This window comes from Tursiops truncatus, chromosome 12 (assembly GCF_011762595.2).
Source record: "Tursiops truncatus isolate mTurTru1 chromosome 12, mTurTru1.mat.Y, whole genome shotgun sequence".
NCBI lineage: Eukaryota > Metazoa > Chordata > Mammalia > Artiodactyla > Delphinidae > Tursiops > Tursiops truncatus.
Window position 1 is genome coordinate 39,001,689 of NC_047045.1, and position 27,155 is coordinate 39,028,843.

At 40.0% G+C, this 27,155-nt stretch overlaps 1 protein-coding gene across 2 annotated transcripts in view; it reads right to left on the reverse strand.

Moving 5' to 3' along the window:
- The window catches only part of SNX3 (sorting nexin 3), a 43,967-nt gene extending 35,291 nt beyond the window's left edge, over positions 1–8,676 (reverse strand). For both annotated transcript variants that reach the window (XM_073789486.1, XM_004318322.4), the window contains exon 1: positions 8,369–8,676. In XM_073789486.1, the coding sequence (XP_073645587.1) occupies positions 8,369–8,530 (162 nt within the window). In that variant the 5' untranslated portion in view covers positions 8,531–8,676. The remainder of the gene's footprint in view (positions 1–8,368) is intronic.
- Positions 8,677–27,155: the final 18,479 nt, after the last annotated feature.

The window sequence follows — 27,155 nt, forward strand, 5'->3', positions numbered from 1 at the left end:
AAAATTTAGACCAGGGATTGGCAGCCTTTTTCTCAGATGGCAAGACAGTAAATATTTTAGGCTCTTGCAACTACTAAACTCTGCCCTTTCAGTGCGAAAGTAGTCATAAATACTATGTAAACAGAACATTACAAGGTGTGCTGTGTTCTAATAAAACTTTACAAAAACAGGGAAGCCCATAGCTTGCTGATCCCTGCTCTAGAGTGATTAGTGTCTTAAGAATGTTCTCAGTTATATAATATGGAGGTAATATTTGAGTGTAAATTTAAACAAAGATCTGGTGATACACAGAAGTATGCCTAGCCAACAAGATTTTTATCTGCTTCTATTTCCACCTGAAGATGATCAATAATTGCATGGCAAGAGAGGAGATACTGAGAACTAGACACGAGAAGGGGAGCTTTGAGGCTCCTTTGTTCCTCTCTATGGATTAGAATGCCCAAACTTCCTACAGAACAGAGAAGCTCATACCACAAGGACAGGAATGGAAAAAACAGAAAGCAAACAAGCTGTAGGTGGCAGGTGTGGAATAATTTTAGGAAAGCCAAGGAAACAGAGATGCTACATCATTGATAAAATCAAAGTCTAGAGGGCAAAGAATTTAGAAAGTGACCATTCCAATATTGTTAGGCACTAAGTAATTTTATTAAAATAATTTAAAGTCTTCCTATGATTCTCTGGTAAGAGACATTGACCTCACTTACTTAGGTGGCTCAAACAATATACTCCATCATTCAATGTCATCAGCTAAAACGCTGGTCCTAGGTAAAACCGCCTATAGTTTTAAAGTCACTGAAGGCCAAAAAATGTTAATCATCTATTTTCAGTACCTCTAAACCAAACTCAACCCCATGATATACCTCTATCAATACGCCATGTCTTCATGCGTGCCTCCTTTCTCTACTCACCAAAATTTTCTCAGGAAGGGATGGAAACTTATTCACATTTAAGAATGTCAAAATGGGAGCTCAAATTTTATTTCTTACAAATCAAATGAACTTTCTCTAAACACTGAAATTTCAGTCATCAGCAAAGGAAAGAATCAAGAGACATGATCAGAATGTTGCTAGAGCCATACCCTAGAAGGCTGATCCCAATCACTTATTTGCCACCATGGTGAAGCAGAGAACAGTGTCTGTTCCTCCTTTCTTCATATGGCTGCCCAGCTAGACTAAATTCCAGCTTCCTTTTTAGCCAAATGTGGCAATGGGGCAGGAATATGCCTTCCCCTTGGCTAGAATATGGATGTGATACTGGGAGCTGATAGTCACAATACCAGCCCTGGACTGCTAGAGACTTCTTCACAAGAAAAAAATAAACTCATTTTTTGAGGTCTCTGTGAGACCAGTCCAAACTGTATCTTAATTGATACAAGCTTTCTGGCAAACTACAGCATATGTCACATTTTACTACCCTGTCTAATTTCCTAGATTCTAAGCTAAATATTTCTTTAAAAGAAGTAGAACTTTGGCTGAGAGCTTTAAGTCATTTAACTAAGAAATCAGTAAACAGCAGTACCAAGATTACAGTATTGCTTTTCTTGGACACCATCTTTCTTATCTAATACTCAAAAAATTGCTGGCTCTGCTTACATGGAAGCAGAATATGGTACAAACATAGAAGTATCTAAAAGTAACAGTTCAATCCTTTTTTTTTTTTTGTAAGCATGATTGTGAAGGTGAGGAGATGAAAAATCTCTCATGGAATCACCAAAACAGCTAAAAATTAAGCACTTGTAGATTTTCCACTTTAAAGGTATAGAGTGGGAATATTAATAAAATATAAAGATTTTTTAAGTGGATAGATATTTTGTCTCTTCCTGATTTCTGGCTTACTTTCATGATTATTACACAGGGATATAGACATGGATGGTGCAAGACAGGGGCGAAAAGATCTAGCTTGGCTGAATGTAGTCAATGCCTTCCCTTCTTCCCCCAAAGCTAAGCTGCTGGCATGCTTTCAGCTTAGTATCTAAACTGTCTCCCCTCTAAAAATAGTTTTCATCTTTGGCAAATATCACTGGTTTTCCTCTTTGCTGTAAGGATCTGCTTCTTCTTTCTTTTTTTCCCCCCAAGAATTTGCCTTTTTAAAAAACTCATCAAGGCTACCAACCATTGTGGCTCCATATTTTTTTTTTTCATACTTCTCTGCTACCTGTCATTTCTCAGAGACAGAAAGCTTGGTGCCACCAGGGATAATCCTTGCTGCATATCAGTAAGGTGGCCTTGCTGGGGTGCTTTTTAAATTGCCACTTCCCAAATCCCACCCCAACCCAATTAAAAGAGAATCTAAAGGGTTTCGGAAGTGCTCCAGGTGATCTGAATGTTCAGTGAGGGTGGAAGAAAAAGGGCTCTGAAGGTCAGAAAATATACATTTAAATCCTAGTTCTGCTATTTAATAGCTGTGATTTTGGACAAGTTACTTAACCTCCCTAAACTTCATTTATTCCGGAGAATCCACTGCATGCCAAGCACAATGTCAGGTGTTGAGTAAGGGTGATCATGACAGGCCCTGTCCTCTAGGAGGTTAGAGTAGAAGAAACAGGAACTAAAGGAAGCTGCAGACAAGCAAACAGACTTAATCCTAATAGGGCTACAAGGGCACCCAGGAAGGAAATCCAGTCTAGATTCCAGGGATCAGCAAAATCTCTAAAAAGGTAAAATCAAGGCTGAGTCCTGCAGGATAAGTAATGATAGATGAGGCTGCTAAAGGAAGACTTTTTAACAGAGGAGGAAGTGTGTGCAAAGGCCTGGATACCAGTCAGCTTCCTTGGGAGATACAAGTAGTTCAGCAGGACTGAAATAAGGATGAAGGAAGGACAATAGATGAGGACCAAGAGTGACTTCACCTTTCACATTTGCAAAACAAAGATATCATCTGCTCTGCTTGGTTACCACAAAGATCAAATTATACTATATATAGCAAAGTCCATTGAACAGAGCAGGTACTCAAGTGAAAAATCCCCTCACTTTTCAGCTTTAACATAACATGAGAAAGCCAAGCAACACACTTTTTCTTCAGGTCATCTCATCATAGCACAGAATTCAACAGTAAGCTCTTTTAAGCTATTTATTCTTCCTGGGTGCATCTTATCTACTGTGGATTACTGAAGAGTCAACTCTCAGGTCTCAAGGGTGCCAACACTGGGATTTCCTTCTAAAGGTTCAGACACTTGAGGGTTACCCAACACTAGGCAGTAGATAACAAAGGTTTTAATGTATTGTTTTAAATTCAATTAACTGCAGCTGTGAAGCAATTCTGACCCAGGACCAGAATACTTCAAATCCAACCCTGGCTCTGACACTAGTTAGATAATTTACTTTGGGTTAGAGACAACTTTCTGTGCCTTGGTTCCCTTATTGGTCAAAATGAACAACATAGAACAGACTCCCTTAACACAATATAACAGGGCTACTTTTTAATTGCCACTGCCTCCCTCCCCCCATCTTAAGGGATGGGTTAGGTAAGATGAGACTCTTCAAAGCTAGCAAAATGCCTTTCCCTGATAGAGATCCTGGAGGTGAGCTGTAGCTGGCAGCAAATATGTATATCAGACAACATCTCATGGCCAACTGATAAAGCTACACAGATCCTGCAGATGTCCTTTGGCTCCAAAATGCCTTGATTCTTTAAAAACTATTTTGGCCCTTTAACAACTGATTCTTATAAATCCTAAAAACAAGTCTAAAAATTAACTTATTTCTGATCAGGATATTAATGACTCTCAATTTAAAATGAGAGGACTCATCCAGAGAAGAATCACCAATACAGGTTTAGAATGGCAAATACTGTCAAGATGCGACTTTCACTATCTTTCTCATCACACTGTTTATTTGCAAACTTTACTATTCAGTGTTATGTTTTAATATGCCTCAATTTCAAAAAGCTTCTTTTAGAACTATGTGTAGTGATGAATATTAACTAAAATTATTGTGGTAATTGGACTTCCCTGGTGGCACAGTGGTTAAGAATCCGCCTGCTAATGCAGGAGACAGGGGTTCGAGCCCTGGTCTGGGAAAATCCCACATGCCATGGAGCAACTAAGCCCGTGTGCCACAACTACTGAGCCTGCACTTGAGCCCGTGAGCTACAACTACTGAGCCCACGTGCTGCAACTACTGAAGCCCGTGCGCCTAGAGCCCATGCTCCGCAACAAGAGAAGCCACCGCAATAAGAAGCCTGCTCACCGCAACTAGAGAAAGCCTGCACACAGCAATGAAGACCCACTGCAGCCAAAAAGTTAGTAAATTAATAAATAAATTTATTTTAAAAATTATTGTGGTAATCATTTATATATATGTATATAGCAAATCATTATGTTGTACACCCTAAACAAATACAATTTTGTAGGTCAATTATATCTCAAACTGGAAAAAAATACTAGTACAATCATAGGAAACATACTACCTTAAAATATGAAGTATTCTATTCATTATTTTTGTTCTTAAGTGTGAAATTTACTATGTTCTGAATGGCATCACAACTTCCCACATGGAATGCCACAAAATATGTTTCTTGACAAGAAAATTCAATGATTTTAGTAGCTCAACTGCACATTAACATAGAAAATGTAGTTAGCTGATCAATGACTTGTTTTTTTTTTTTCGGTACGTGGGCCTCTCACTGCTGTGGCCTCTCCCGTTGCAGAGCACAGGCTCCGGACGCACAGGCCCAGCGGCCATGCCTCACGGGCCCAGCCGCTCCGCGGCATGTGGGATCCTCCTGGACGGGAGCATGAACCCGTGTCCTCTGCATCGGCAGGCGGACTCTCAACCACTGTACCACCAGGGAAGCCCCTGACTTTTAATTTAGAAGTAGCTGTATTTAGAAAGAGGTAACTTTTGAGTGCCTATTATATATCAGTCACTGTGCTAAAGAGATTTATGTGCATTGTGGCATTTATCCCTATGAGGTAGGTACAGTCATCCCTCAGTATCCACGGGGGATTTGGTTCCAAGACACACACACCTCCATATTAAAATCTGCAGATGCTCAAGTTCCTTATATAAAATGGCTTAGTATTTGCATATAACCTACACACATCCTCCCTTTTACTTTATTTTTTAATAAATTTATTTATTTATTTTTGGCTGCATTGGGTCTTTGTTGCTGCACGTGGGCTTCCTCTAGTTGCAGTGAGCAGGGGTTACTCTTCGTTGCAGTGCGTGGGCTTCCACATTGCAGTGGCTTCTCTTGTTGCAGAGCACGGGCTCTAGGCATGTGGGCTTCAGTAGTTGTGGCACACGGGCTCAGTACTTGTGGCTCGTGGGCTCTAGAGCACAGGCTCAGGAGTTGTGGTGCACAGACTCAGTAGTTGTGGTGTGCAGGCTCAGTAGTTGTGGCACACGGGCTTAGTTGCTCTGCATCATGTGGGATCTTCCCGGACCAGGGCTCGAACCTGTGTCCCTTGCATTGGCAGGCGGATTCTTAACCACTGTGCCACCAGGGAAGTCCTTCCCTTTTACTTCAAATCATCTCTACATTACTTATAATACTTAATATACAATGTAAATGTTATATAAATAGTTGCTAGTGTGCAGCAAATTCAAGTTTTGCTTTTTGGAACTTTCTGGAATTTTTTTCTATTATTTTAGATCTGTGGTTGGTTGAATCCTCCTATGAGGAACCAGCAGATTCAGAGGGCCAACTGTACTATTATTAGCATACCTATTTTACAGAGGGGAAGTGGAGCTTAGATTCTGCACCTTACTCTGCTAATAAATGATAAATCTATTCTTTGAACTCAGAGCTAAAGAAAGATCCTTAACTTCACTCCTATTCAAAACAGTTGTCTCCAGGTACAACAGACCTTAATTAACTTAAAATCTCCAGAAAATTAAAGTTACATTATAGCACAAACTTCATAAACAGTGACTGAATCTCACCTTTAGCCTTCCCTTTAATATGCCAAAATAATTCTAGACCCTGAGCTTTCAAAAACCTTTAATCATTATGGTGCTCTCTGCTATATCTACCATTAGAACAATTTTAAAAAACATTACCACTGTACCAATTATTTTCAAAAGCCCAGAGATATTAATCAAATGATTCTAATAGTCTTAAACACTATCCTCAAACCAAAAGATAAATGGAGATTGGGAAACTTGCATTCTAAAGTGCCACCATCCAGATAAAATTACTCTGTGAATTAGAGTAATTTCAATCAGATCCTATAAAATGGAACATTTTTCTCAAGATTAGAATGAGACAGTAACTATAAGATAGTTTAAGGGCCCAAACTTTGTAACATAAAATGGTTTGCCACATGTCAAATTCAACAGCAGAAGGCAAGCAGCAGGAGCTAGGGATAGCAGGAAGAGTTCAGAAAAGTAGTAATAAAAAAAATGACAAAATGACTTACCTATCCATCTCCCTGGCAGTTCTACCTTAATTTCTCTCAAAAATCACATGCTGCTAAAATAAGTTCTACTATCTTACTATATGGTATCCTGAGTTTTAAGTTAATACATTACATTATTAAGAGAATCCCCAATGGCATTTCATAAGCATTAGAAACTCAATTACATTTTCTTAGAGGGCACATGACTTATGACTTAACAGTCATTAACACAAAACAAACTGGTGTATATAATCTAACAAACCAGTGTAGATGTGTACTTTGTTAATTCCTTAACTCATTAACCACTCTTAAAAATGATTTTAATCTCCAGAATACAAATGATCATACCATAAACACTATTTTTAAGTGTCACATAAACTATTTGGTAATAAAATATCAGATGAACTTTTAAAAATAATTATCCTACTAGAGTCCATTTAATATAATGCACTCAGCATGATAAACACAAAGTTATTAAATGGAGGAAATGTAGGCAGGAGATTCCACTTCAGTTGTGTGACAGGAAGTACTAGCTCTGGAAGTTTAGAAATAGGACCACCAAGCTCTGTTTTAGCACAAGAAATAAAGGAAAACATGCTAGTGAATAAGGGTAAAAGAGGAAGTTCTTTTTAGTGAACGATCTGCCATATATTTAAGACAATCCCAAACCATTCCAAGTTAAAAAAAAGTGCCTCATTTTTTTCACTTGGCTTACGTGATAATGTACTTCCCTAGGTACACTGGAGCTCAAATTTTGCAGTTTCACTGTAACAAGACTGCTTGTGGCCCACGCATCCTTAGGGAGACAACCATGGCTTGTAACATGAACCTGTTCGTTTCATATCTTAAAGTTTGACGATTGTTACATTTTTCTAGCAACACATGAAAAGTAAATCATTTTTTAAAGTAAGTTTCACAACAGTGAATAAACTGAACACTACTAAACTGTACAGTTAAAAATGGTTAAGATGTTAAATTTTGCTATATTTTACCACACAAAAAAATGTGAGTTCATGAGAAATTACTCCACTTAAATGTTAATAGTAACTTGTTATGTAAATTTTGATTACTCTAAAACCAAATTCTTACACTTAATTTTTAGTAATTTGTTGTTGTCATTAACAGCTGAATTCGTTTTACATAACTAATTTTTAAGGATACTTCCATACATGAGGAAATTCTTTAATTCTGAACTAGAGAGTGAAAGTGAAGCACTATTCTCAATTAGCATCTTTCAAATCATCTGAATTTCTTACTGCCAACAAATACTGGTTATGAAATTATAAATGTGTTTCTACTTCAGCTGATTCCTTCATTCAGTGAAGTGCAAATCTCAAAAGTAGGAGAGCAAAATCCTAAATGAACAGGCTTTTCTTAAAGCAGTGGTAGTTTTGATTGTGAGGTAGGCAACACTCCCCACTCCTCAGCCTTTAGCACGACGGTGGCCCAAAATACTAACGTCAATCATTTCCAATCACCGTTCTCTCCTGGCTCAGCCCTACCAAATTTGCCAGGCTTTTGTGAACTCCCATGAGGTTCTGTTCAGAAAAGCGTACAACCTAGGTGAGTTTGGTAGCTTGGGAAGGGCCTGAAGCAATCAGCTTGGCTTGGCCACCTAGGAGAAAAGTATCCAGGAAAAGAAAACCGGAAATACTTCAACTTTGCGCAAACCCCCTTTCTCAGTCACGGCTAGCTCCCTTCTCGATGAAGGGCTGTGTTCTCGAAAGATCTACCTCTTTCCAACTCAGATGTCATTCCCAGATCAGCTGCTTGAGGGGCAAGCGGCGCTCAACCCACGCCCTCTTAATCGAGTACCTTCTTCAAGTGCCAGCGCTGGGCTCAGCTCACTCTGCCGCCCCCATCCAAACCCTACACGAAGAAGGGCCCTGGCCCACGACCCCGCCCGTGGACAGCCGGGAGCCCCGGCCTAGGCGGCCTTGGCCGTTTGAGGGTTTGCGCTCCAGGGTCGGCTGGGGGCACCTGGGACCGCAGGAGGGGTCTCTCCGTAGGGGAGTAAGACGGCCTCACCTTGACCCTGATTTCGTAGGTGGTGAACCGGCCCCGGCCGACTCCCACTGTCTGCGGGTTGCTCACATCGATCTCGAGGAAGTTGCTGGGAGGCCCGTAGGCGTCATTCAGGTTCTGCGGCTTGGTGATCAGCCGCCGGGTGTCCGCCACGGTCTCCGCCATTTCGCTGCTGCAGCCGCCGCCGCCGCCGCCGCCGCGGGCTCCGTCCACCCCCTCGGCGTTCCACCGACCCCGCTGCCGCCGCTGCTGCCCGCCGCGGGGACGCCGGGCTCGCGCGCAGCGGTCGCAGGGCGAACGAGCACGTAGAGTGGGTGTTCACTCCGCACGCGTAGCTCCTCCCCGCGCCCCTCCGGCTTCCGCCTTCTGTCCCCAAGAGGGGAACAGCTGACCCGCCGGAACGCTGCGTCCCGGGCCAGGAGTCTCAGCGGAAGCCGCGGAGCGTGACAGCGCACCAGGCAGAGGAAGAAAAGCGCAGTCAGGTTACTTGTAGGTGCGAACACGTTCCGGCCAGACTACAGCGCCCACAGTGCATCGGGCGAGCGCGCCGCCGCGGATCTGCGGCCCAGGTGCTGCGGGACCGGGGGTGCGAGGGCGGGCGCTTCCTGTGTTTCTGTGTCCGTTTTGGCCTGGACCGGTGGGGAGAACGCCGGAAACGGTCTTCGCGGTCTTGGGAGCCGCGGGGACAAAAGTTAAAAGGCGAGGTAGGGGAGGTTTGCCCGCAATCCGAACAAAACTGCCTACGCTTAGTGGCAACCTATCCACCGTCTCACTGTAAACCACTGAAAACGCCTTTCTAGGTAACCTTGAATTGATGCCTCAAATGATTTTGATATCAACTTGAGAGTTTCACCGTACATGTGTCTGGCCTGGTAAATTGAACGTGGGAAAGTAGAGTGGAATAAAAACAACGTCGCGAGATCATAACCGTACGGTCGAACCGTTTGGGGAGACTGGTCGGCCCTCTAAAACAAGATAACAGATAATATGGCTGAAACCTGCTTTGACTTTCTGGTGTTTGAGTGGTCTGCAACTTTTTCCCTTCAGTTCCCACAAAGTTCCAGTAAATTAAAAAAAAAAAAAAATTGGTAAACGTATTGGTACAGCATTTGAAATGGAACTCAAGAAAGCCTTTATCAGAAATGAAAAAAAGACAAAACAGTTAAGTAGATCGCATTTAATCTCCAACAAATGCAGACTTTGAGGTAGAAGGATAGATGTCTATTCCTGCCTGGGGAGTTCTCTCCCTTGGTGTTATAGTCTCACAACTCTTTCTGCGTTTCTTTCTATGTTGAGTTTCAGAAAACCCATTCACTTAAAATAATCTGATCTGTGCCTTAAGCTGAAAAATTGTCTGGATCATTAGCAACCATTCTTAATAAAAATAAGAAAAGTTGGTATTAAAAAAATTTACTTAAACGTGATGTAGATTATTTTCAAGAAAACTCAACGTTCATTCATTGAACAAGTATTTATTGAAAGCCTACTAGGTGTCTTCAACTCTATATACTAGAGGTAAAAGGGTGAGGAAGACATTGAAATTCCTTGGTTTCATCAGATTAATTGTCTAGTATATGCTTTATCTTGGGGAGACAGATAATAAAGCAATAAATAACATATTTGCCAAAATGATTGGTGCTATAAAGAAAATAAAACTGGAAAATGTGAGAGTGACCCAGACAAGCTCATTAGGGTGGTCAGACAAGTTCTCTCTGAGTATATCTCTCTGTCAAAGAGTATGAGTAATATCAGAATAAGTACCCAGGCAGGACTCCCTGCTGGGCCTGTTGCAAGAGACCAAGTGGAAACTTGACTGCTGTGATTAGGGCAGTGAGCTCAAAAATGTGTATAAATGACTCTTGGAATTGGAATATATGAGAGCTAAGAGACCAAGAACCACTGTATTGTGTTGTCATCCACAACCACTGTATTGTGTTTGACACCTGTACAAAGCAATCATGGGATATTCTCTTAGAAAGCTGTCTCATTGGAGGCCACTCAGTGCAGCCTTGGGCAGCAGCAACAATTGCCTGCAGTGGGGAAGCAGCTATAGAAAATAGCAGCACCGTCAAATAGCTAAAGAAGAGCTTCCCAGGATAAACATCAGGAAAAAATCTTTATTTTTCAGGAGATACGATTGTATTCCTAGAAAAATCAATAAAGAAGAAGCCACTAGAATAAGCTACTAGAATTAACAAGAGAATTTAGTGACCAAGTGAAAGTAAAGAACTTAATTTATAATTTTCCTCTGTCTAGGCAATGTCTAGTTAGACTGGAGATGGAAAAAATACCCTATTCACATCAGTGACCAAAAGTAAAAAAAAAAAAAAAACACATAGGAAGGAAGACACAGGATCTATAAGAACAAAATTATGAAATTTTATTAAAGGATATAAGCCAAAACCTAAATAAAAAAGACTCCATGTTCCTGAATAGGAGGACTTAATATCAGAAAAATATCACTTCATCTAAAATTAATAATGCAGGGGCTTCCCTGGTGGTGCAGTGGTTAAGAGTCCACCTGCCAATGCAGGGGACACGGGTTTGATCCATGGTAGGGGAGGATCCCACATACCAGGGAGGAACTAGGCCCGTGCGCCACAGCTACTGAGCCTGCACACCTAGATCCCAAGCTCCGCAACGAGAAGCCACTGCAATGGGAAGCCTGCGAACTGCAACAAAGAGTAGCCCCTGCTTGCTGCAACTAGAGAAAGCCCGCATGCAGCAACGAAGACCCAACACAGCTGAAAATAAAAATAAATAAATAAAATAACTTAGGAGGTTCCTTAAAAAACTAAATAGAATTACCATATGACCCAGTAATCCCACTACTGGGCATATACCCAGAGAAAACCATAATTCAAAAAGACGCATGCACCCCAGTGTTCATTGCAGCACTATTTACAATAGCCAGGACATGGAAGCAACCTAAATGCCCATCGACAGACAAATGGATAAAGAAGATGTGGTACATATATACAATGGAGTATTACTCAGCCATAAAAAGAAACGAAATTGTGTCATTTGTAGAGACGTGGATGGATCTAGAGACTCTCATGCAGAGTGAAGTAAGTCAGAAAGAGAAAAATATCATATATTAACACATATATGTGGAACCTAGAAAAATGGTACAGATGAACCGGTTTGCAGGGCAGAAATCGAGACACAGATGTAGAGAACAAACGTATGGACACCAAGCGGGGAAAGTGACGGGGGTGGTGGTGGTGGTGGTGGATGAATTGGGAGATTGGGATTGGCATGTATACACTGATGTGTATAAAATGGATGACTAATAAGAACCTGCTGTATAAAAAAATTAATTAAAAAAAATTTTATCAGCATTCCTGATTGTTTATGTATACGTCTGTTCCCTCTGACTTCTCTGAACCAATTGTAACATCTTATTCTCTCATTAATGATTTGATAAAATGTTTGACACATAAAAAATAAATAAAATTAATAATGCAAATATAATCAGAATCCCACTGTGATTGGTTTTAACCTCCTCTCTGCCTTGGGTGCATTGGGTAGTACTGGAAAAGATTTTTTTAAAGTTCGTATGTTGGAGATTAACCAAGAAGATTATGAAAGTGAAAAAAATCAAAGTGGGATTTGCTTTACCAAATGTTAAAACTCACCGCAAAGCTAACTATAAAGAGTATGGGGAATTCCCTGGCGGTCCAGTGGTCAGGACTCTGCACTTTCACTGCCAAGGGCCTGCGTTGGATCCCTGGTCGGGTTATCAAGATCCCACAAGCCACGCAGCATGGCCAGAAAAAAACAAACAAAACGAGTATGGTTTGGGCTCTCTATAAAATAGAGTGCAGAACAGATCCTAACAACGAACATGATATACAACAAGGGGAGCATTCAAATTAATTGGGGAAATGTTGCTGACACAGTTGAGTGTCTAGGGAATAGGGAGACCACATAGCTAGTCCCCTGAATTATACCATGGAAAAATTCCAGATAGAATTTATTTATTTTTGTTGCAGTTTTTTTTGGCCGCACCACATGGCTTGTGGGATCTTAGTTCCCAACCAGGGATTGAATCCAGGCCCTCAGCAGTGAGAGCACAGAGTCCCAACCACTGGACCATCAGGGAATTCCAAGATAGAATTGAAAAAAAAAATTTTTTTTTTAAAGATGTTGGGGGTAGGAGTTTATTAATTAATTTATTTTTGCTGTGTTGGGTCTTTGTTTCTGTGCGAGGGCTTTCTCTAGTTGTGGCAAGTGGGGGCCACTCTTCATTGCGGTGCGTAGGCCTCTCACTATCACGGCCTCTCTTGTTGCGGAGCACAGGCTCCAGACGCGCAGGCTCAGTAGCTGTGGCTCATGGGCCCAGCTGCTCTGTGGCATGTGGGATCCTCCCAGACCAGGGCTCGAACCCGTGTCCCCTGCATTAGCAGGCAGATTCTCAACCACTGCACCACCAGGGAAGCCCTGAAATATATATTTTTTTTAATGTTTAGAGAATATTTAGGAGAAAAATTGTATAACCTTGAGTAAAAAAAGTGCTTCCTAAGCAATATGGGAAACAAGCTATAAAGAAAATGTCATTTAAGTACATAAATTTTTAATAAAAATTACATATCAAAAGGCATTTTTTTAAAAATTGGGGGAAGTATATCTGTAACACGTAAGATAGTGAACGGCTAATATTCCTAATATAAAAAGAACTCCCATAAATTGATAAGAAAAAGACAATCCCATAGAAAAATGAGCAAAGAATATGGATAGGTACAATTTTACATGTTTTTCAGATAATGAATTTGTCACATCCTCCTAACAACCCTATAGGTGGGTACCATTGCTGTCTCCATTTTACACATGGGGAAACTGAGGCAGAAAGGCAAAATAACAAGTACAAAATGGCAAAACTAGCTCCAGAATTTATATACATAACCAATATTTCATGCTGCCTCTTAGGAAAAGAAATTCAAATGGACAATAAGTGGGAAAAATATGCTCAAACTCACTAATCAAATAAATGTATCAATACATTAAAGCAAATATGAAATACTGTTTTCTATCATATTGGCAAAAATCAAAAAGAACAGAAACATACAGTGTTAGGGAGACTGTAAGGAAACAGGCAATTTGCTCATATTTATCAAAATTAAAAATATTCAGGACACTTTGATCCCAAAATCCAGCTTTTGCTTCAAGAGACCATAGTACTTAAGGATGTAAGTCCAAGGATGTTTACTGCAGCTTTATTTGTAGTGGCAAAAACTGAAAACAGCCTGAATTAGAAATGCTTGAATTATAGTATATTCAAACTAAGGGAAATTATATAATATTTTATGTAATTTATATGTAATATATAAATTATATACTAGAGCAAATGAAATAATTCTATTTTTTTAAGTTTATTTATTTATTTTTGGCTGTATTGGGTCTTCGTTGCTGCATAGGCGTTCTCTAGTTGTAGTGAGTGGGAGCTACTCTTTTTTTTATTTTGGGAGGGCTACTCTTCGTCTTGGTGCATGGGCTTTTCATTGTTGTGACTTCTCTTGTTGCGGAGCACGGGCTCTAGGCGCGTGGGCTTCAGTAGCTGTGGCTCGCGGGCTCTAGAGCGCAGCCTCAGTAGTTGTGGTGCACGGGCTTAGTTGCTCCGCGGCACGTGGGATCTTCTCGGACCAGGGCTTGAACCCGTGTCCTCCGCATTAGCAGGCGGATTCTTAACTAATGCGCCACCAGGGAAGTCCCTATTTTTATGTCTTAAGATGTTAGAATATATCTAGTTTTAGTTATTAGAATTAGAAGAGGAATATCCATGATGTTTTGGTAAGTAAGGATCAAAGAATAATTTGTGCAGTATGATCCCATTTGGGTAAACAAACAAAACCCTGTCATTGTATGTATGTACTTTTATATGTGCATATTTTTGTAGCAAAGGATATACACCAAACTGTTAACACTGGTAACACAAGGGTGGCAACTGAAGTGGGTGGTGGGACGAGAAGATACAACCATATTGTAACCATGGGCTAAGATGATAGAAAACTATAACCAATTTTATGTTTTCCTAATGGTTCAATTCTAGAAAAATAATTTGTCAATGTGCCTGAATTACTGTGGATACCTTGAGAGTTGTGTTCCTTGAGTAGTATATTAGATTATCACAGCTAGGTAGTTCTAGTCATTAAGATCATCCATTCCTCTTTATTCAGAGATCACTGAACAGTCGGCTGATAGTAATTGCAATTTCTATGAGGACTTTTTAAACATTTTTTAAAATTGAAATATAGTTGATTTACAATGTTGTGTTAGTTTCAGGTGTTCAGCAAAGTGATTCAGTTATATATTACATATGTGTATATATATATTCTTTTTCAGATTCTTTTCCATTATAGGTTATTATAAGATATTGAATATAGTTCCCTGTGCTATATAGTAAATCCTTGTTGTTTATCTATTTTATATATAGTAGTGTGTATCTGTTAAAACTGTTATTTATCCCTCTCAACCGCCCTTTCCCCTTTGGTAACCATAAATTTGTTTTCTGTGTATGTGAGTCTGTTTCTGTTTCATAAGTAAGTTCATTTGTATAATTTTTTTTTTAGATTCCACATATAAGTGATATGTGGCATTTGTCTTTCTCTGTCTGACTTCACTTAATATGATAATCTCTAGGTCTATCTATGTTGCTGCAAATGACAATATTTCATTCTTTTTTATGGTTGAGTAATACTCCATTTTATATATATATATATATATATATATATATATATATATATATACACCACATCTTCTTTATCCATTCATCTGTTGTTGGACACTTAGATTGCTTCCGTGCCTTGGCTATTGTAAATAATATTGCTATGAACATTGGGGTGTGTGTATCTTTTCAAGTTAGAGTTTTCATCTTTTCCTGATAAATACCCAGGAGTGGGATTGCTGGATCATATGGTAACTCTATTTTTAATTTCTAAAGGTACCTCCGTACTGTTCTCCATAGTGGCTGCACCAGTTTACATTCCCACCAACAGTGTAGAAGGGTTCCCTTTTCTCCATACTCTGTCCAGCATTTATTTGTAGACTTTTTGATGATGGTCAGTCATTCTGACTGTGTGAGGTGATACCTTATTGTAGTTTTGACTTGCATTTCTCTAATGATTAGTGATATTGAACATCTTTCCATGTACCTGTTGGCCATCTGGATGTCTTCTTAGGAGAAAGGTCTATTTAGGTCTTCTGCCCAGTTTTTTGATTGGGTTGTTTGCTTTTTGATATTGAGCTGTACGAGCTATTTGTATATTTTGGAAATTAAACCCTTGTCTCTTGCATTGTTTGCAGATATTTTCTCCCATTCTGTAGGTTGTCTTTTTGTTTTGTTTATGGTTTCCTCTGCTGTGCAAAAAGCTTGTAAGTTTGATTAGGTCCTGTTTGTTTATTTTTGCTTTTATTTCTTTTGCCTTGTGAGACTGATCTAAGAAAGTGTTGCTACAGTTTATGTCAGAAAATGTTTTGCCTGTGTTCTCTTCTAGGAGTTTTATGGTGTCGTGTCTTATATTTAAGTCTTTAAGCCATTTTGAGTTTATTTTTGTGTATGCTGTGAGGGTGTGTTCTAACTTCATTGATTTACTTGCGGCTTTCCAGCTTCCCCAACACCACTTGCTGGAGAGACTGTCTTTTCTCCACTGTATATTCTTGCCTCCCTTGTTAGAGATTAATTGACCATAGGTGTGTGGGCTTGTTTCTGGCCTCTCTATTCTGTTCCATTGATCCATATGTCTATTCTTGTGCCAATACTTCTCTGTTTTGATTACTGTAGCTTTGAGGTATTGTTGAAGTCTGAGAGGGTTATGCCTCCAGGATTGCCTCCAGGTTCTTTCTTTTTCCTCAGGATTGCTTTGGCAATTCTGGGTCTTTTGTGGTTCCATATACGTTTTAGGATTATTTGTTATGAGGACTTTCTTGTAGGCAAAAGGAGATGCTGCCTTGTGGGACCAGCTAGTTTATATTTTCATTTTAAATTTGTAAATTGAGATTCTGTCTTATCAATCAGTGTCTTGTGAACTTGACTAATGCATCACTCCCCCAGGCCTAATCACCTCTGAGGAAAATGGTAAAACCAAGTAACTGGACCTCCAGAGTGTCAGACTCTGAAAATGTGACGAACCTAGTGAAGTCCTGTAAACTTCTCAAGGGCCAGCCTGGCCACTCTTATATCATTTTTCTAATTCAGAGCTCACACCCTGACGTACCTCTAAACCCCTGCTCCCAGGCTGCTGTGATTTCCTGAAGAAAATCCCAAACTAGCTGGCACCTTTGTAAATTTATGGTTTCCAATCTCAGCTGACCCTTCAACACACCTCAGCATTCCCTTATTTTATCCTCTCCTTGTATTTCACACCCCTCTTCCTTACTCTCAGCATGTAGCCTCACTTCATGCAGTACAAAGCAAAGTAAAACCCACAAAGCTCAGTATCTCCCTCCTCTCCACTGAAGACTACTTACAACATGAGTCACCCTCAGAACCTCTGAGAGCTCAAGGCATGCCCAGGCTACTTCCAGCTTTTGAGAATGCGGGCATTTTCAGATTTGGTATTGAGGAAATTATTTATAAACACTGTGGCTTGTTTGTTAATTTTAAATAAAGCATTTACATGATTCAGAAGTCAAAATGCACTTGAGTATCCATTGATATAGCTGCCTCCAATCCCTGTCTGCAGCCATCTAGTTACCCTTTCCATTGACAGCCACTGTTACCAGTTTCTTGCTGCGTATCTTTGTATCCTTCCAGAAATATTCTAGCATGTTTACATATATATATGTATATATAACAAAAATGGCATCATAGGATAACACATTTTTGCACCTTATTTTACTTAACAATGTATCTTGGAGATAGATCCACACTTATACAGCAGCAAAGTATTTCATTACCTGATGTACCATAATTTATTTAACTTGTCCCTGAAGGGGAGCAGAATGTGTGACCCCAAAATATGCCAGTTTGGCATGTGGATTGTCTTGAACGGAGGGCAATCAAGATGCAGCAGACTCAAGAAAAACTTGTACCTCTCTCACCACTACCTAAAAGAACGTAGATAGGGGGCCTGGCCTAGAGAGAGCTATTACCAGAGAGAACTTTTGCCTGAATGACCTATTTCTGTGGCAGGGCAAACATCTAATTACCAAACATCTGTTCCTTGGAAGCCCCAGGCCCCTATCCCATTCCTTAGCTCAGGGTGGTACATAAGCTTCAACTGCCCAATTTGCTCTTTAGTTTCATGCTTCTATTGGACTCCTGTACATACAAAATTAAATTTGTTTCTCTCCCGTTACGTTGTTTTATGTCAATTTGATTATTATCTACCCTAGAAGGGTAGAGGAAAAAATTTTTCTCCACTACATCCCCTACAGACGAATATCTTTGGTGACCTCAGTCTTTCACTATTACAGTGCTGCAGTGAATAACCTTGAATATGCCGTCATTACACACACATGGGATTATATTTGCAGGATAAGCTCCTGTATGGGCATACCTCAGAGATACTATGGGTTCAGTTCCCAACTTCCACAGTAAAGCAAATATCACAAATAAGCAAGTCCACAAATTTTTTCATTTCCCAATGCATACAAAAGTTATGTTGCACTACATTGTAGTCTGTTAAGTGTGCTCCAGCATTACGTCTCAAAAAACAATGTGCATACCTTAATTAAAAAATAATACTGTTGGGAAAATAGCGCTGATAGACTTGCTCCGCTAAGAGTTGCCGCAAACCTTCAGTTTGTAAAATTGCAATGTCTGCAAAGCACAGTGAAATTTTCAGCCCCACCCCCTGACTCCTGGGAATGTGGCAGACAGGAGAGGGCAAGGAAGAGCCTTGCGCACATCCCCCATATTTTGCCCTGGACACCTCTTCCATTTGGCTATTCCTGAGTTGTTATCCTTTATAATAAACTGTTAAACATAAGTAAAGTGTTTTTTTCTGAGTTCTGTGAGTCGAATTGTCAAACCTGAGGAGGGAAGGGGGTCATGAGAATCCTCACATTTGTAACCAGCCAGGCAGGAGTGGGTAGCTTAGGCACCCCATTTAAGGCTGGTGTCTGAAGTGGGAGCAGTCTTGTGGGACTGAGTCTTTAACCTGCAGGGTCTGTGCTAAGTCCAGGTATTTAGTGTCAGAATTGAATTGAATTGTTGGACGACCAGCTGGGGTTGGAGACTCAGGCTTTGGAGATGATGTTAAGCCCTTCTAGGAGCATATCAGGTAGTCTCTATCCTTCCCTTAAAGGTTAAGTTCTCTACTTCCACGGTCATGGAGGGGTCACTGCAGGGTTGCTTCTTGGACTGTCTAAGAGTTTGGGATCTTGGGGAGGTTAATACGTCCTCACACCGATTTTCCTTGTATATTTGTTCACAGTTTCATTTAAAGAAGAGGCAGGGGACTTCGCTGGTGGTCCAGTGGTTAAGACTCCGTGCTTCCACTGTAGGGGGCATGGGTTCGATCCCTGGTTGGGGAACTAAGATCCTGAAAAAAAAAGAAAGAAAAAAAGAAGAGGCAAGACCTGGAGCAAGCCACTCAGCAAAATAAGCCTGGTAATGTGACTCACTCTCAGAAGGCAGGTTAGTGAGCATCTGTTGATCTGTTGTGTTTTAGGCATGCCCTTAGCGGGGTCTTACTCCGTACCCTGAGATCCTTCACAGGGTGTCTCTTCCAATGCACACTCAATTCTACATTTGGTTACTTTTTTTTGCGTGATTTAGTGTCTCTTTTGTATTGGTAAATCAGGCAGTGCCCAGCTGGTTGTATCAACATCGGAACCCCCCTCTCTTGCTTTTATCCAAGTTCGTCTCCACCAGTTATGCCTTTTTCCCTATATCTTCTCACAACCCTTTGTGGTAGCCGTGAGAATGTGCCTCTCAGATCTCTAGCCTCAGGAAACATAATTAACCTATGGCCTCAGCTGCTGTGCGCTGAAATTCGTTACTGCATTTGCTCTGAGTCCACGTATCCCATGGCTGCTCGCAGCCAAATGCTGAGCACGCCAGGCAATGGCTGAGGACTGCTTAGACATCAGGACTGCTCAGACACTTCTCCTCTTAGAGATGACATTGGATCCAGTGTCTGGAAGAGTCAAAAGCAGCCATGACAATGAGCAATTTCTGTCCTTGCTCAAGTGGTTGACTTCTGGGGGGATAAAAAAAAACGCCGCAGGATTCCTTTTGAAATTGAAAGGCCCTGACCTCATGCAGGGTGGCTGATTTCAACCATGTAAGGCCAGGCAAGGTTAGTGTAAACCTGAATCAGGGTGAAAATACACAATCCTGAGCTGTGGGAACAGTGGGAACCAGGCATTTGTATTCCTTCTCTCAAGAAAATGGATTATGAACTTTCTAAGTAAAGAACCAACAATGTTATCTAGAGCAGTGTTTCTCAAACATTAATATGCATACAAGTCACCTGGAGATTGTATAAAACTGCAGATTCTGATCCAGGAGTTCTAGGATGAGACCTGAGATTTTGCATTTCTGACAAGTTCCAGAAAATGCCATCGCTGCTGGTCTCCAGACCACACCAAATAGCAAGGATCTAGAGAATCTGAAGAATGCCATATATATTGTATTGATTAGTTGGTGGGGCAGGGAGAGGGTCATTTCCAGAACCAATAGCATCATGTGATCTCCTTAGCTGAACAGATATGTCTCCCTTAGGACGCTTAGAGCATTCTAGCCATTCATGTGACAAATACGTACTGAGCAGCTACAGAAAACCAAGTGCTGTGCTAGGTGCTAGGGCAGGAGGGAGCATGGAGAGGAGGGAAGGTGGGAAAAAGATATGGTTTTTGTTTCCAGGATCTTTCAGTGTGGTCATAGGGACACGTCAGTAGAACGTGATGAGAGCCACATAGCCCAGTCTGAAGGGTAGTAGGGAAAGAATTCCAGAAGGAAGCAACAAAACTGAGACATAAAGTTGGTGTTTGACGTGCAAAGTGCCTGTGATTTGGGTGTGCCTGTGTGTGGGAGATGCATTCCAGAGAAAGAGATAAATACAGAGGCCCAGAGGAAAGCACTGCTGGGGAACTACACATAGTTTAGTACTACTGGAATGAAAGTGCAAAATGACAAGGACTAAGGCCAGAGGGACAAGGCCATGAGGCATTACAGTGTTTGTGGTTCTGACCCTTATCTAAAGACATTCTAAAGGAAACCACTGAATGGGAGTGACTTGATTTTTAGTTTAGAAAGATCACTCTGGCAGAACTAAGATAGCAGCAGTGGGAATGTAGAGAAAAGAATGGACTTGAGAAATAGTTGCCCCTGTTTCTCTAGTTTGACCCAAAGAAGGTACTGCATTAAGCAGCTGAGGACTGCCCAGACTGGAAATCTATGAGATGCCAGGTCGGAAGAGAGTGTCAGGACGCAAACAGCGCCGTAACTCCTACTGGGAGGTGAAAGGCCTGGCAAATCTCTGTGATTTGGTATCAGTGTTCTAGTGAAAGGCCTTAGCCACTAGGATATACACAGGCACACCAGCTTTGACTCCTAGTTGTGTTTGCAAAGGAAGTAAGCTCTCCTAACTACTCGTTTGGGAACACATCTTCGCAGGAGGTGTATTTGGCCAGAACCTGTGGGCTGGTTTCAGTAGAGAGATTGACCAGGCCTGCTGCGACAAGGCTTGATCCACTCAGCTGTTTAATGCTCCCAAATCGATACTTACTTCAACTTGGAGTATGGGCCTATTACTACCATGTTTGCCACCCCACAGCACACACTCACACAGGCACCCATGTGCTATTTCTGTTTGTTGTCCTATTGACTAACCAAACTCAGCATATCTAAAGTCACTCTCATTCCATTTACTCTCAAGCAATACCCCCAATATTTATATCCTTTTTGCTGTAAGTATTATTTTTTGGATCGCTTGGGCTTTAGCTGTGCATCATCTTTTTCACCTCTTTCTCATCTGCCCTCACCCCCTTGCCATACCCTAGCTTGGTTAATGTTAGACCACAGAGATCTCCATGCTACCTTGCTTTCTCTAATTTCTTCTATCCATTAGGCACAATACTAGTGTGATTTACGTACTACCGTTCTGATATGTTTTTATAGTATAGATATCTCTTGCCTAGAAATTTATATTTTACATAAATGTGTCTGACTTGAAGACAATGCTATGAGCAAATCAATTATATTTAGTGAGGGTTTGGTAGAGGAAATGGGCAAAATCCTTAGTAGCCAAGTAACCCTAGAAAAGTTTTTTGCCTGACTGTGCCTCTGTTTCTTTATGTGTAAAATGGGGACAAAAATAGTATCTACCTTACCAGGTGATTATGAGTACTGAGAGTTAATATTTATAAAGCAGTTAGAACAGTGCCGGACACATGGTAAGCCTTGAAATGCCTAGAATCTGTGAACAAGTCCATAAGGAAATGGCCTTACCTAGAAAGAAAGAATGTAGTTGAAAATCATAGGATGAGGCCTTGAAGCCATGATTAGAAGTGACTGGTGCTGTGTGGCTAGGCCTGTGAGCAGAGGCTATTCAATCAATGTTGTAACTAAATGAATCTAGTACTGGAAAGCTTGATGATCCTCTTGACCAGAAACCTGAGCTTAAATCTATTGACAGAGTGTTTCAAAACCTTGATTTATTTACTGTCATTTTAGATTCAAAATATTAGTTTTCACAGGCATTTCTGTCTAAGGCAATGTCAATTAATTAGGTCCCAAGTAAAACATCTGCCATGGGAGATTTACATTACCATAGCCTGCATTTGAGAAAGTCAAAAATTTCAAAATATCGTTAGTTCCAAAGTATGTTTTTGATAGCCCAGCTTGAATACTGCATTGTGGATAACAAGGTTAAATAAAGGTTCTAATAAGACAAACAACGACAATTTTAAATAAATCAGATGTTTTTGTCGAAGATTACTCTGTGATTTTCTCCAATTATTCATGACATTTCACCCATTCATATTGTGATCTGCTTTAACAGTGAAGGGAAAAAAAACCTCATCTCCTTGTTTATTCTTTGTTCTCAAGGAGATAAGCTGTTTATAAAGATACGTTATTTGTTATTTAAATCACTTTTACTGAAGTTGTTTATTTCCTTGTTTCAGTTTCTAAAAATATTTCAACAATTGTAATGCTTCTTAGAGATGTCTATTCAATTCTGAGTGATTTGTACTGAAATTCTTTGCTAAATGGGCACAGGTGCTATGTGTATAACATGCTAGAGTGAGTCAAAACTAATAAATGCTAAAAAACAAAAAGGATAACGGGGATATACTTGTGTCAACTTTCAAAATCTGTGATTAAAAACATTTTAGACCTAACATCTCAGATATTTGTAAATGTCTAACTCTATACTTGCCACTTCAAAACTATTTAATAATAGTAATAATAATAAATTAGATAACACCAAAACTATAAGCAGAAAAACTGTATAATTTAAATCCAGAAATCTATTTCTTAGAAAATGCCCTTTAATCACTTTGCAGACTTTCAAGATCATAATTATTATATAAAAGTAATTACATTAGGGCTTCCCTGGTGGCGCAGTGGTTGAGAGTCCGCCTGCCGATGCAGGGGACACGGGTTCGTGCCCCAGTCTGGGAAGATTCCACATGCCATGGAGCAACTAAGCCCGTGAGCCACAACTACTGAAGCCCGCATACCTAGAGCCCGTGCTCCGCAACAAGAGAAGCCACCGCAATGAGAAGCCCGCGCACCGCAACAAAGAGTAGCCCCCGCTCACGTCAACTAGAGAAGGTCCGTGCGTAGAAACAAAGATCCAACACAGCCAAAAAAAAAAAAAAAAGGCATCCAAATTGGTGAATTTTTATGTAGCCATTTTAATTTTGAAGATGAAAGAAAAAAGCAACATGTTTGGCATATTATGCTTTATTATTTGAAGAAAGGTAAAAACGCAACTGAAAAGCAAAAAAAGATTTGTGCAGTGTATGGAGAAGATGCTGTGACCGATCGAACATGTCAAAAGTGATTTGCAAAGTTTCATGCTGGAGATTTCTCGCTGGATGATGCTCCCCGGTGGGGTAGACCAGTTGAAACTCATAGCGATCAAATCGAGACATTCATTGAGAACAATTAATGTTATACCACGCGGGAGATAGCCGACATACTCAAAATATCCAAATCAAGCATTGAAAATCATTTGCACCAGCTTGGTTATGTTTATCTCTTTGATGTTTGGGTTCCACATAAGTTAAGCGAAGAAACCCTTCTTGACTGTATTTCCACATGCGATTCTTTACTTAAACGTAATGAAAATGTTCCACTTTTAAAACAAATTGTGGCTGGCGATGAAAAGTGGATACTATACAATAATGTGGAATGGAAGAGATTGTGGGGCAAACGAAATAAACCACCACCAACCACACCAAAGGCCGGTCTTCATCCAAAGAAGGTGATGTTGTGTATATGGTGGGATTGGAAGAGAGTCCTCTATTATGAGCTCCTTCAGGAAAACCAAACGATTATTTCCAACAAGTACTGCTCCCAATTAGACCGACTGAAAGCGTCACTCGATGAAAAGCGTCCAGAACTAGTCAACAGAAAATGCATAATCTTCCATCAGGATAACGCAAGACCACATGTTTCTTTGATGACCTGGCAAAAACGGTTACAGCTTGGCTGGGAAGTTCTGATTCATCCACTGAATTCACCAGACATTACACCTTCGGATTTCTATTTATTTAGGTCTTTACAAAGTTCTCTTAATGGAAAAAAATTCAATTCCCTGGAAGACTGTAAAAGGCACCTGGAACAGTTCTTTGCTCAAAAAGATAAAAAGTTTTAGGAAGATGGGATTATGAAGTTGCCTGAAAAATGGCAGAAGGTAGTGGAAAAAAAGGGTGACTACGTTGTTCAATAAAGTTCTTGGTGAAAATGAAAAACGTGTCTTTTATTTTTACTTAAAAACCAAAGGCACTTTTTGCCCAACCCAATAAGAAAAGTATCAGAACGCATTTAGGAAATAAAGATGGGGGTAGGGTGTGGGAAGATGAGATCAGTTTTCCAGTTTTTTGAGAATAGTATATATGGAGGTTCATGAAAACAAATGAGATACTTGGTAAATCACTGGGTTTCAATCACTTATGAGAAGATGGTAAGGTAGGTTAGGAACCAGATCTTGATTTTCTAAAGGTCCATAATAAATTGTATTTCATTCGGTAGACAGTAGGGAGGCATTGCAAGTTCAGAATCTGTGATGCAATGTGGTCAGATAGGTCACATTTTTGGAAACAAACCTGATAGCAAGATGGATCAGAGGAGAGAGAGACAGAGCCAGTTAGGAGATGACTGTATTACCCTCAGAAAGACAGGAGGAAGACCCAATGGTAGTTGGTGGATTTATGCCATATTAAGATGATAGATTCAATTATATCTAATGAAAGATTGCATCTGAATCATGAGGAAGAGAAATTAATTGAAGGTGGCTCCCAGATTACAAATTTGCATGTGGATTTGGGGGAGGTTAGAAATGGCTGTGGGTTGCTGCTATTTTAGAAAGAAAGATGGGGGCTTCCCTGGTGGCGCAGTGGTTGGGAGTCCGCCTGCCAATGCGGGGGACACAGGTTCATGCCCCGGTCCGGGGTGATCCCACGTGCCGCGGAGCGGCTGGGTCTGTGAGCCATGACCGCTGGGCCTGCACGTCCGGAGCCTGTGCTCTGCGACGGGAGAGGCCACAGCAGTGAGAGTCCCACGTACTGCAAAAAAAAAAAAAAAAAAGAAAGATGGCAGAGAGGGCATGTGGAGAAATTACATAAGAAAAGCCTCTCCTTCCCCCTTAAAATTTGGGTAAGAAACATTTAAGGAGGAAATATATAGGTAAATAGACAAATAGACATATTATCATGTGGTTCAAATAAAAAAAAATATCCTGATAAAGGATATTCAAAACTGAAAAACACTCATACAACTCAATATCAAAAAACCAAAAAATCAAAAAAAAAAAGAACAGCCCAATCCAAAAATGGGCAGAAGATCTGAATAGACATTTCTCCAAGGAAGACATACAAACAGCTAACGGGCATGTGAAAAGATGCTTTACATTGCAAATTATTAGAGAAATGCAAATCAGAAACACAATGAGGTATCATCTCACACCTGTCAGAATGGCCATCATCAAAAAGTCTACAGAAAACAAACTTTGGCAAGAATGTGAAGCAAAGGTAACACTTATACACTGTTGGTGGGAATGTAAATTGGTGCAGCCACTATGGAAAACAGTATGGAAGTTCCTCAAAAAACTAAAATAGAACTACCATATGATCTAGAAATTTCATTACTGGGTATATATCTAGAAAATAAGAAAACATTAATTCAGCAAGATACATGCACCCCAATGTTCATAGCAGCACTATTTACAATAGCTAAGATATGGAAGCAACCCAAGTGTCCATGAACAGAGGGAATATATATACACACCATATATGTGTATGTGGTGTATATATGTGTTTATATATATGTGTGGTGTATATATATGTATATATATGTAAACAAATTATATATACAATGGAATATTACTCAGTCATAAAAAGAATGAAATTCTGCTATTTGCAGCAATATGGATGGACTTAGAGAATATTATCCTTAGTGAAATAAATCAAAGACAAACACTGTATGATATCATTTATATGTGGAATCTCAAAAATAAAACAAACGAACATAGATGCAAAACAGAAACAGACAGATTTAGAAAACAAACTAGTGGTTACCAGTGGGGAGAGGGAAGTGGGGAGGGGCAAGGTAGGGGTATGGGATTAAGAGATACAAGCTATTATGTATAAAATAGATAAGAAAGAAGGATATAGTCTATAGCACAGGGAATTATAGCCATTATTTTATAATATTAATAGCTTTTAATGGAGTATATTCTAAAAATACTGAATCACTATGCTGTATATCTGAAACTAATATAATATTGTAAATCTACTATATTTCAATTAAAAAACCTGAAAAACAACCGAACCAGTTATTTTGAATCTGTTGTTGAAAATAAGTAGAAAGAAACTAAATAAAGAGTTGAGCACTGAACATGACTTCAAATATTTTGTCTTTGGCCAGTCTCTGGTTACAGATGAAATAGTGTTTCATTAAGGAAAAAAATGGTAGCTTTTGTTGGAAGTTCAGCAGATGTGTAATCTTACTTATTAGAAGGAATGGATTGCTTGCCACAACATCTATACTTGATATAAATTTATATTACTGAGGTGGGTATATCTGGTTTAGAAATTTCCATAGGTAATAAGGCACTTAGGCATATTTATTGTTTGTTGAAATTAAGGAACCTAAATTATATTTTTGACCAAGGATCTTTAATTACAAATATTGGAATTTAGAAGCTAGATATTTTGACTCTGACTCCAGAAAATGAGTTTTTATGGTTTAAATCATTCCTTATGTGTCTTCAAATGAACCATATTGTCTCTTGTAGCTAAAGTGTTTCTTTGTTAAATTAGAAGAACCTATAATTATGAGGAAACATGTGTGATGATAAATAAATGAATGAATAAATAAGTGAAAAATAAGGGCTCTTTGGCTGTATTCCAATTACTTCTCTGATATTGAATTTGATTTTTTTTTTTTTTTTTTTTTGCGGTATGCGGGCCTCTCACTGTTGTGGCCTCTCCCGTTGCGGAGCACAGGCTCCGACGCGCAGGCTCAGTGGCCATGACTCACGGGCCTAGCCGCTCCGCGGCATGTGGGATCTTCTCAGACCGGGGCACGAACCCGTGTCCCCTGCATCGGCAGGCAGACTCTCAACCACTGCGCCACCAGGGAAGTCCGATGGTGTTTTTTATTAATCTTCAA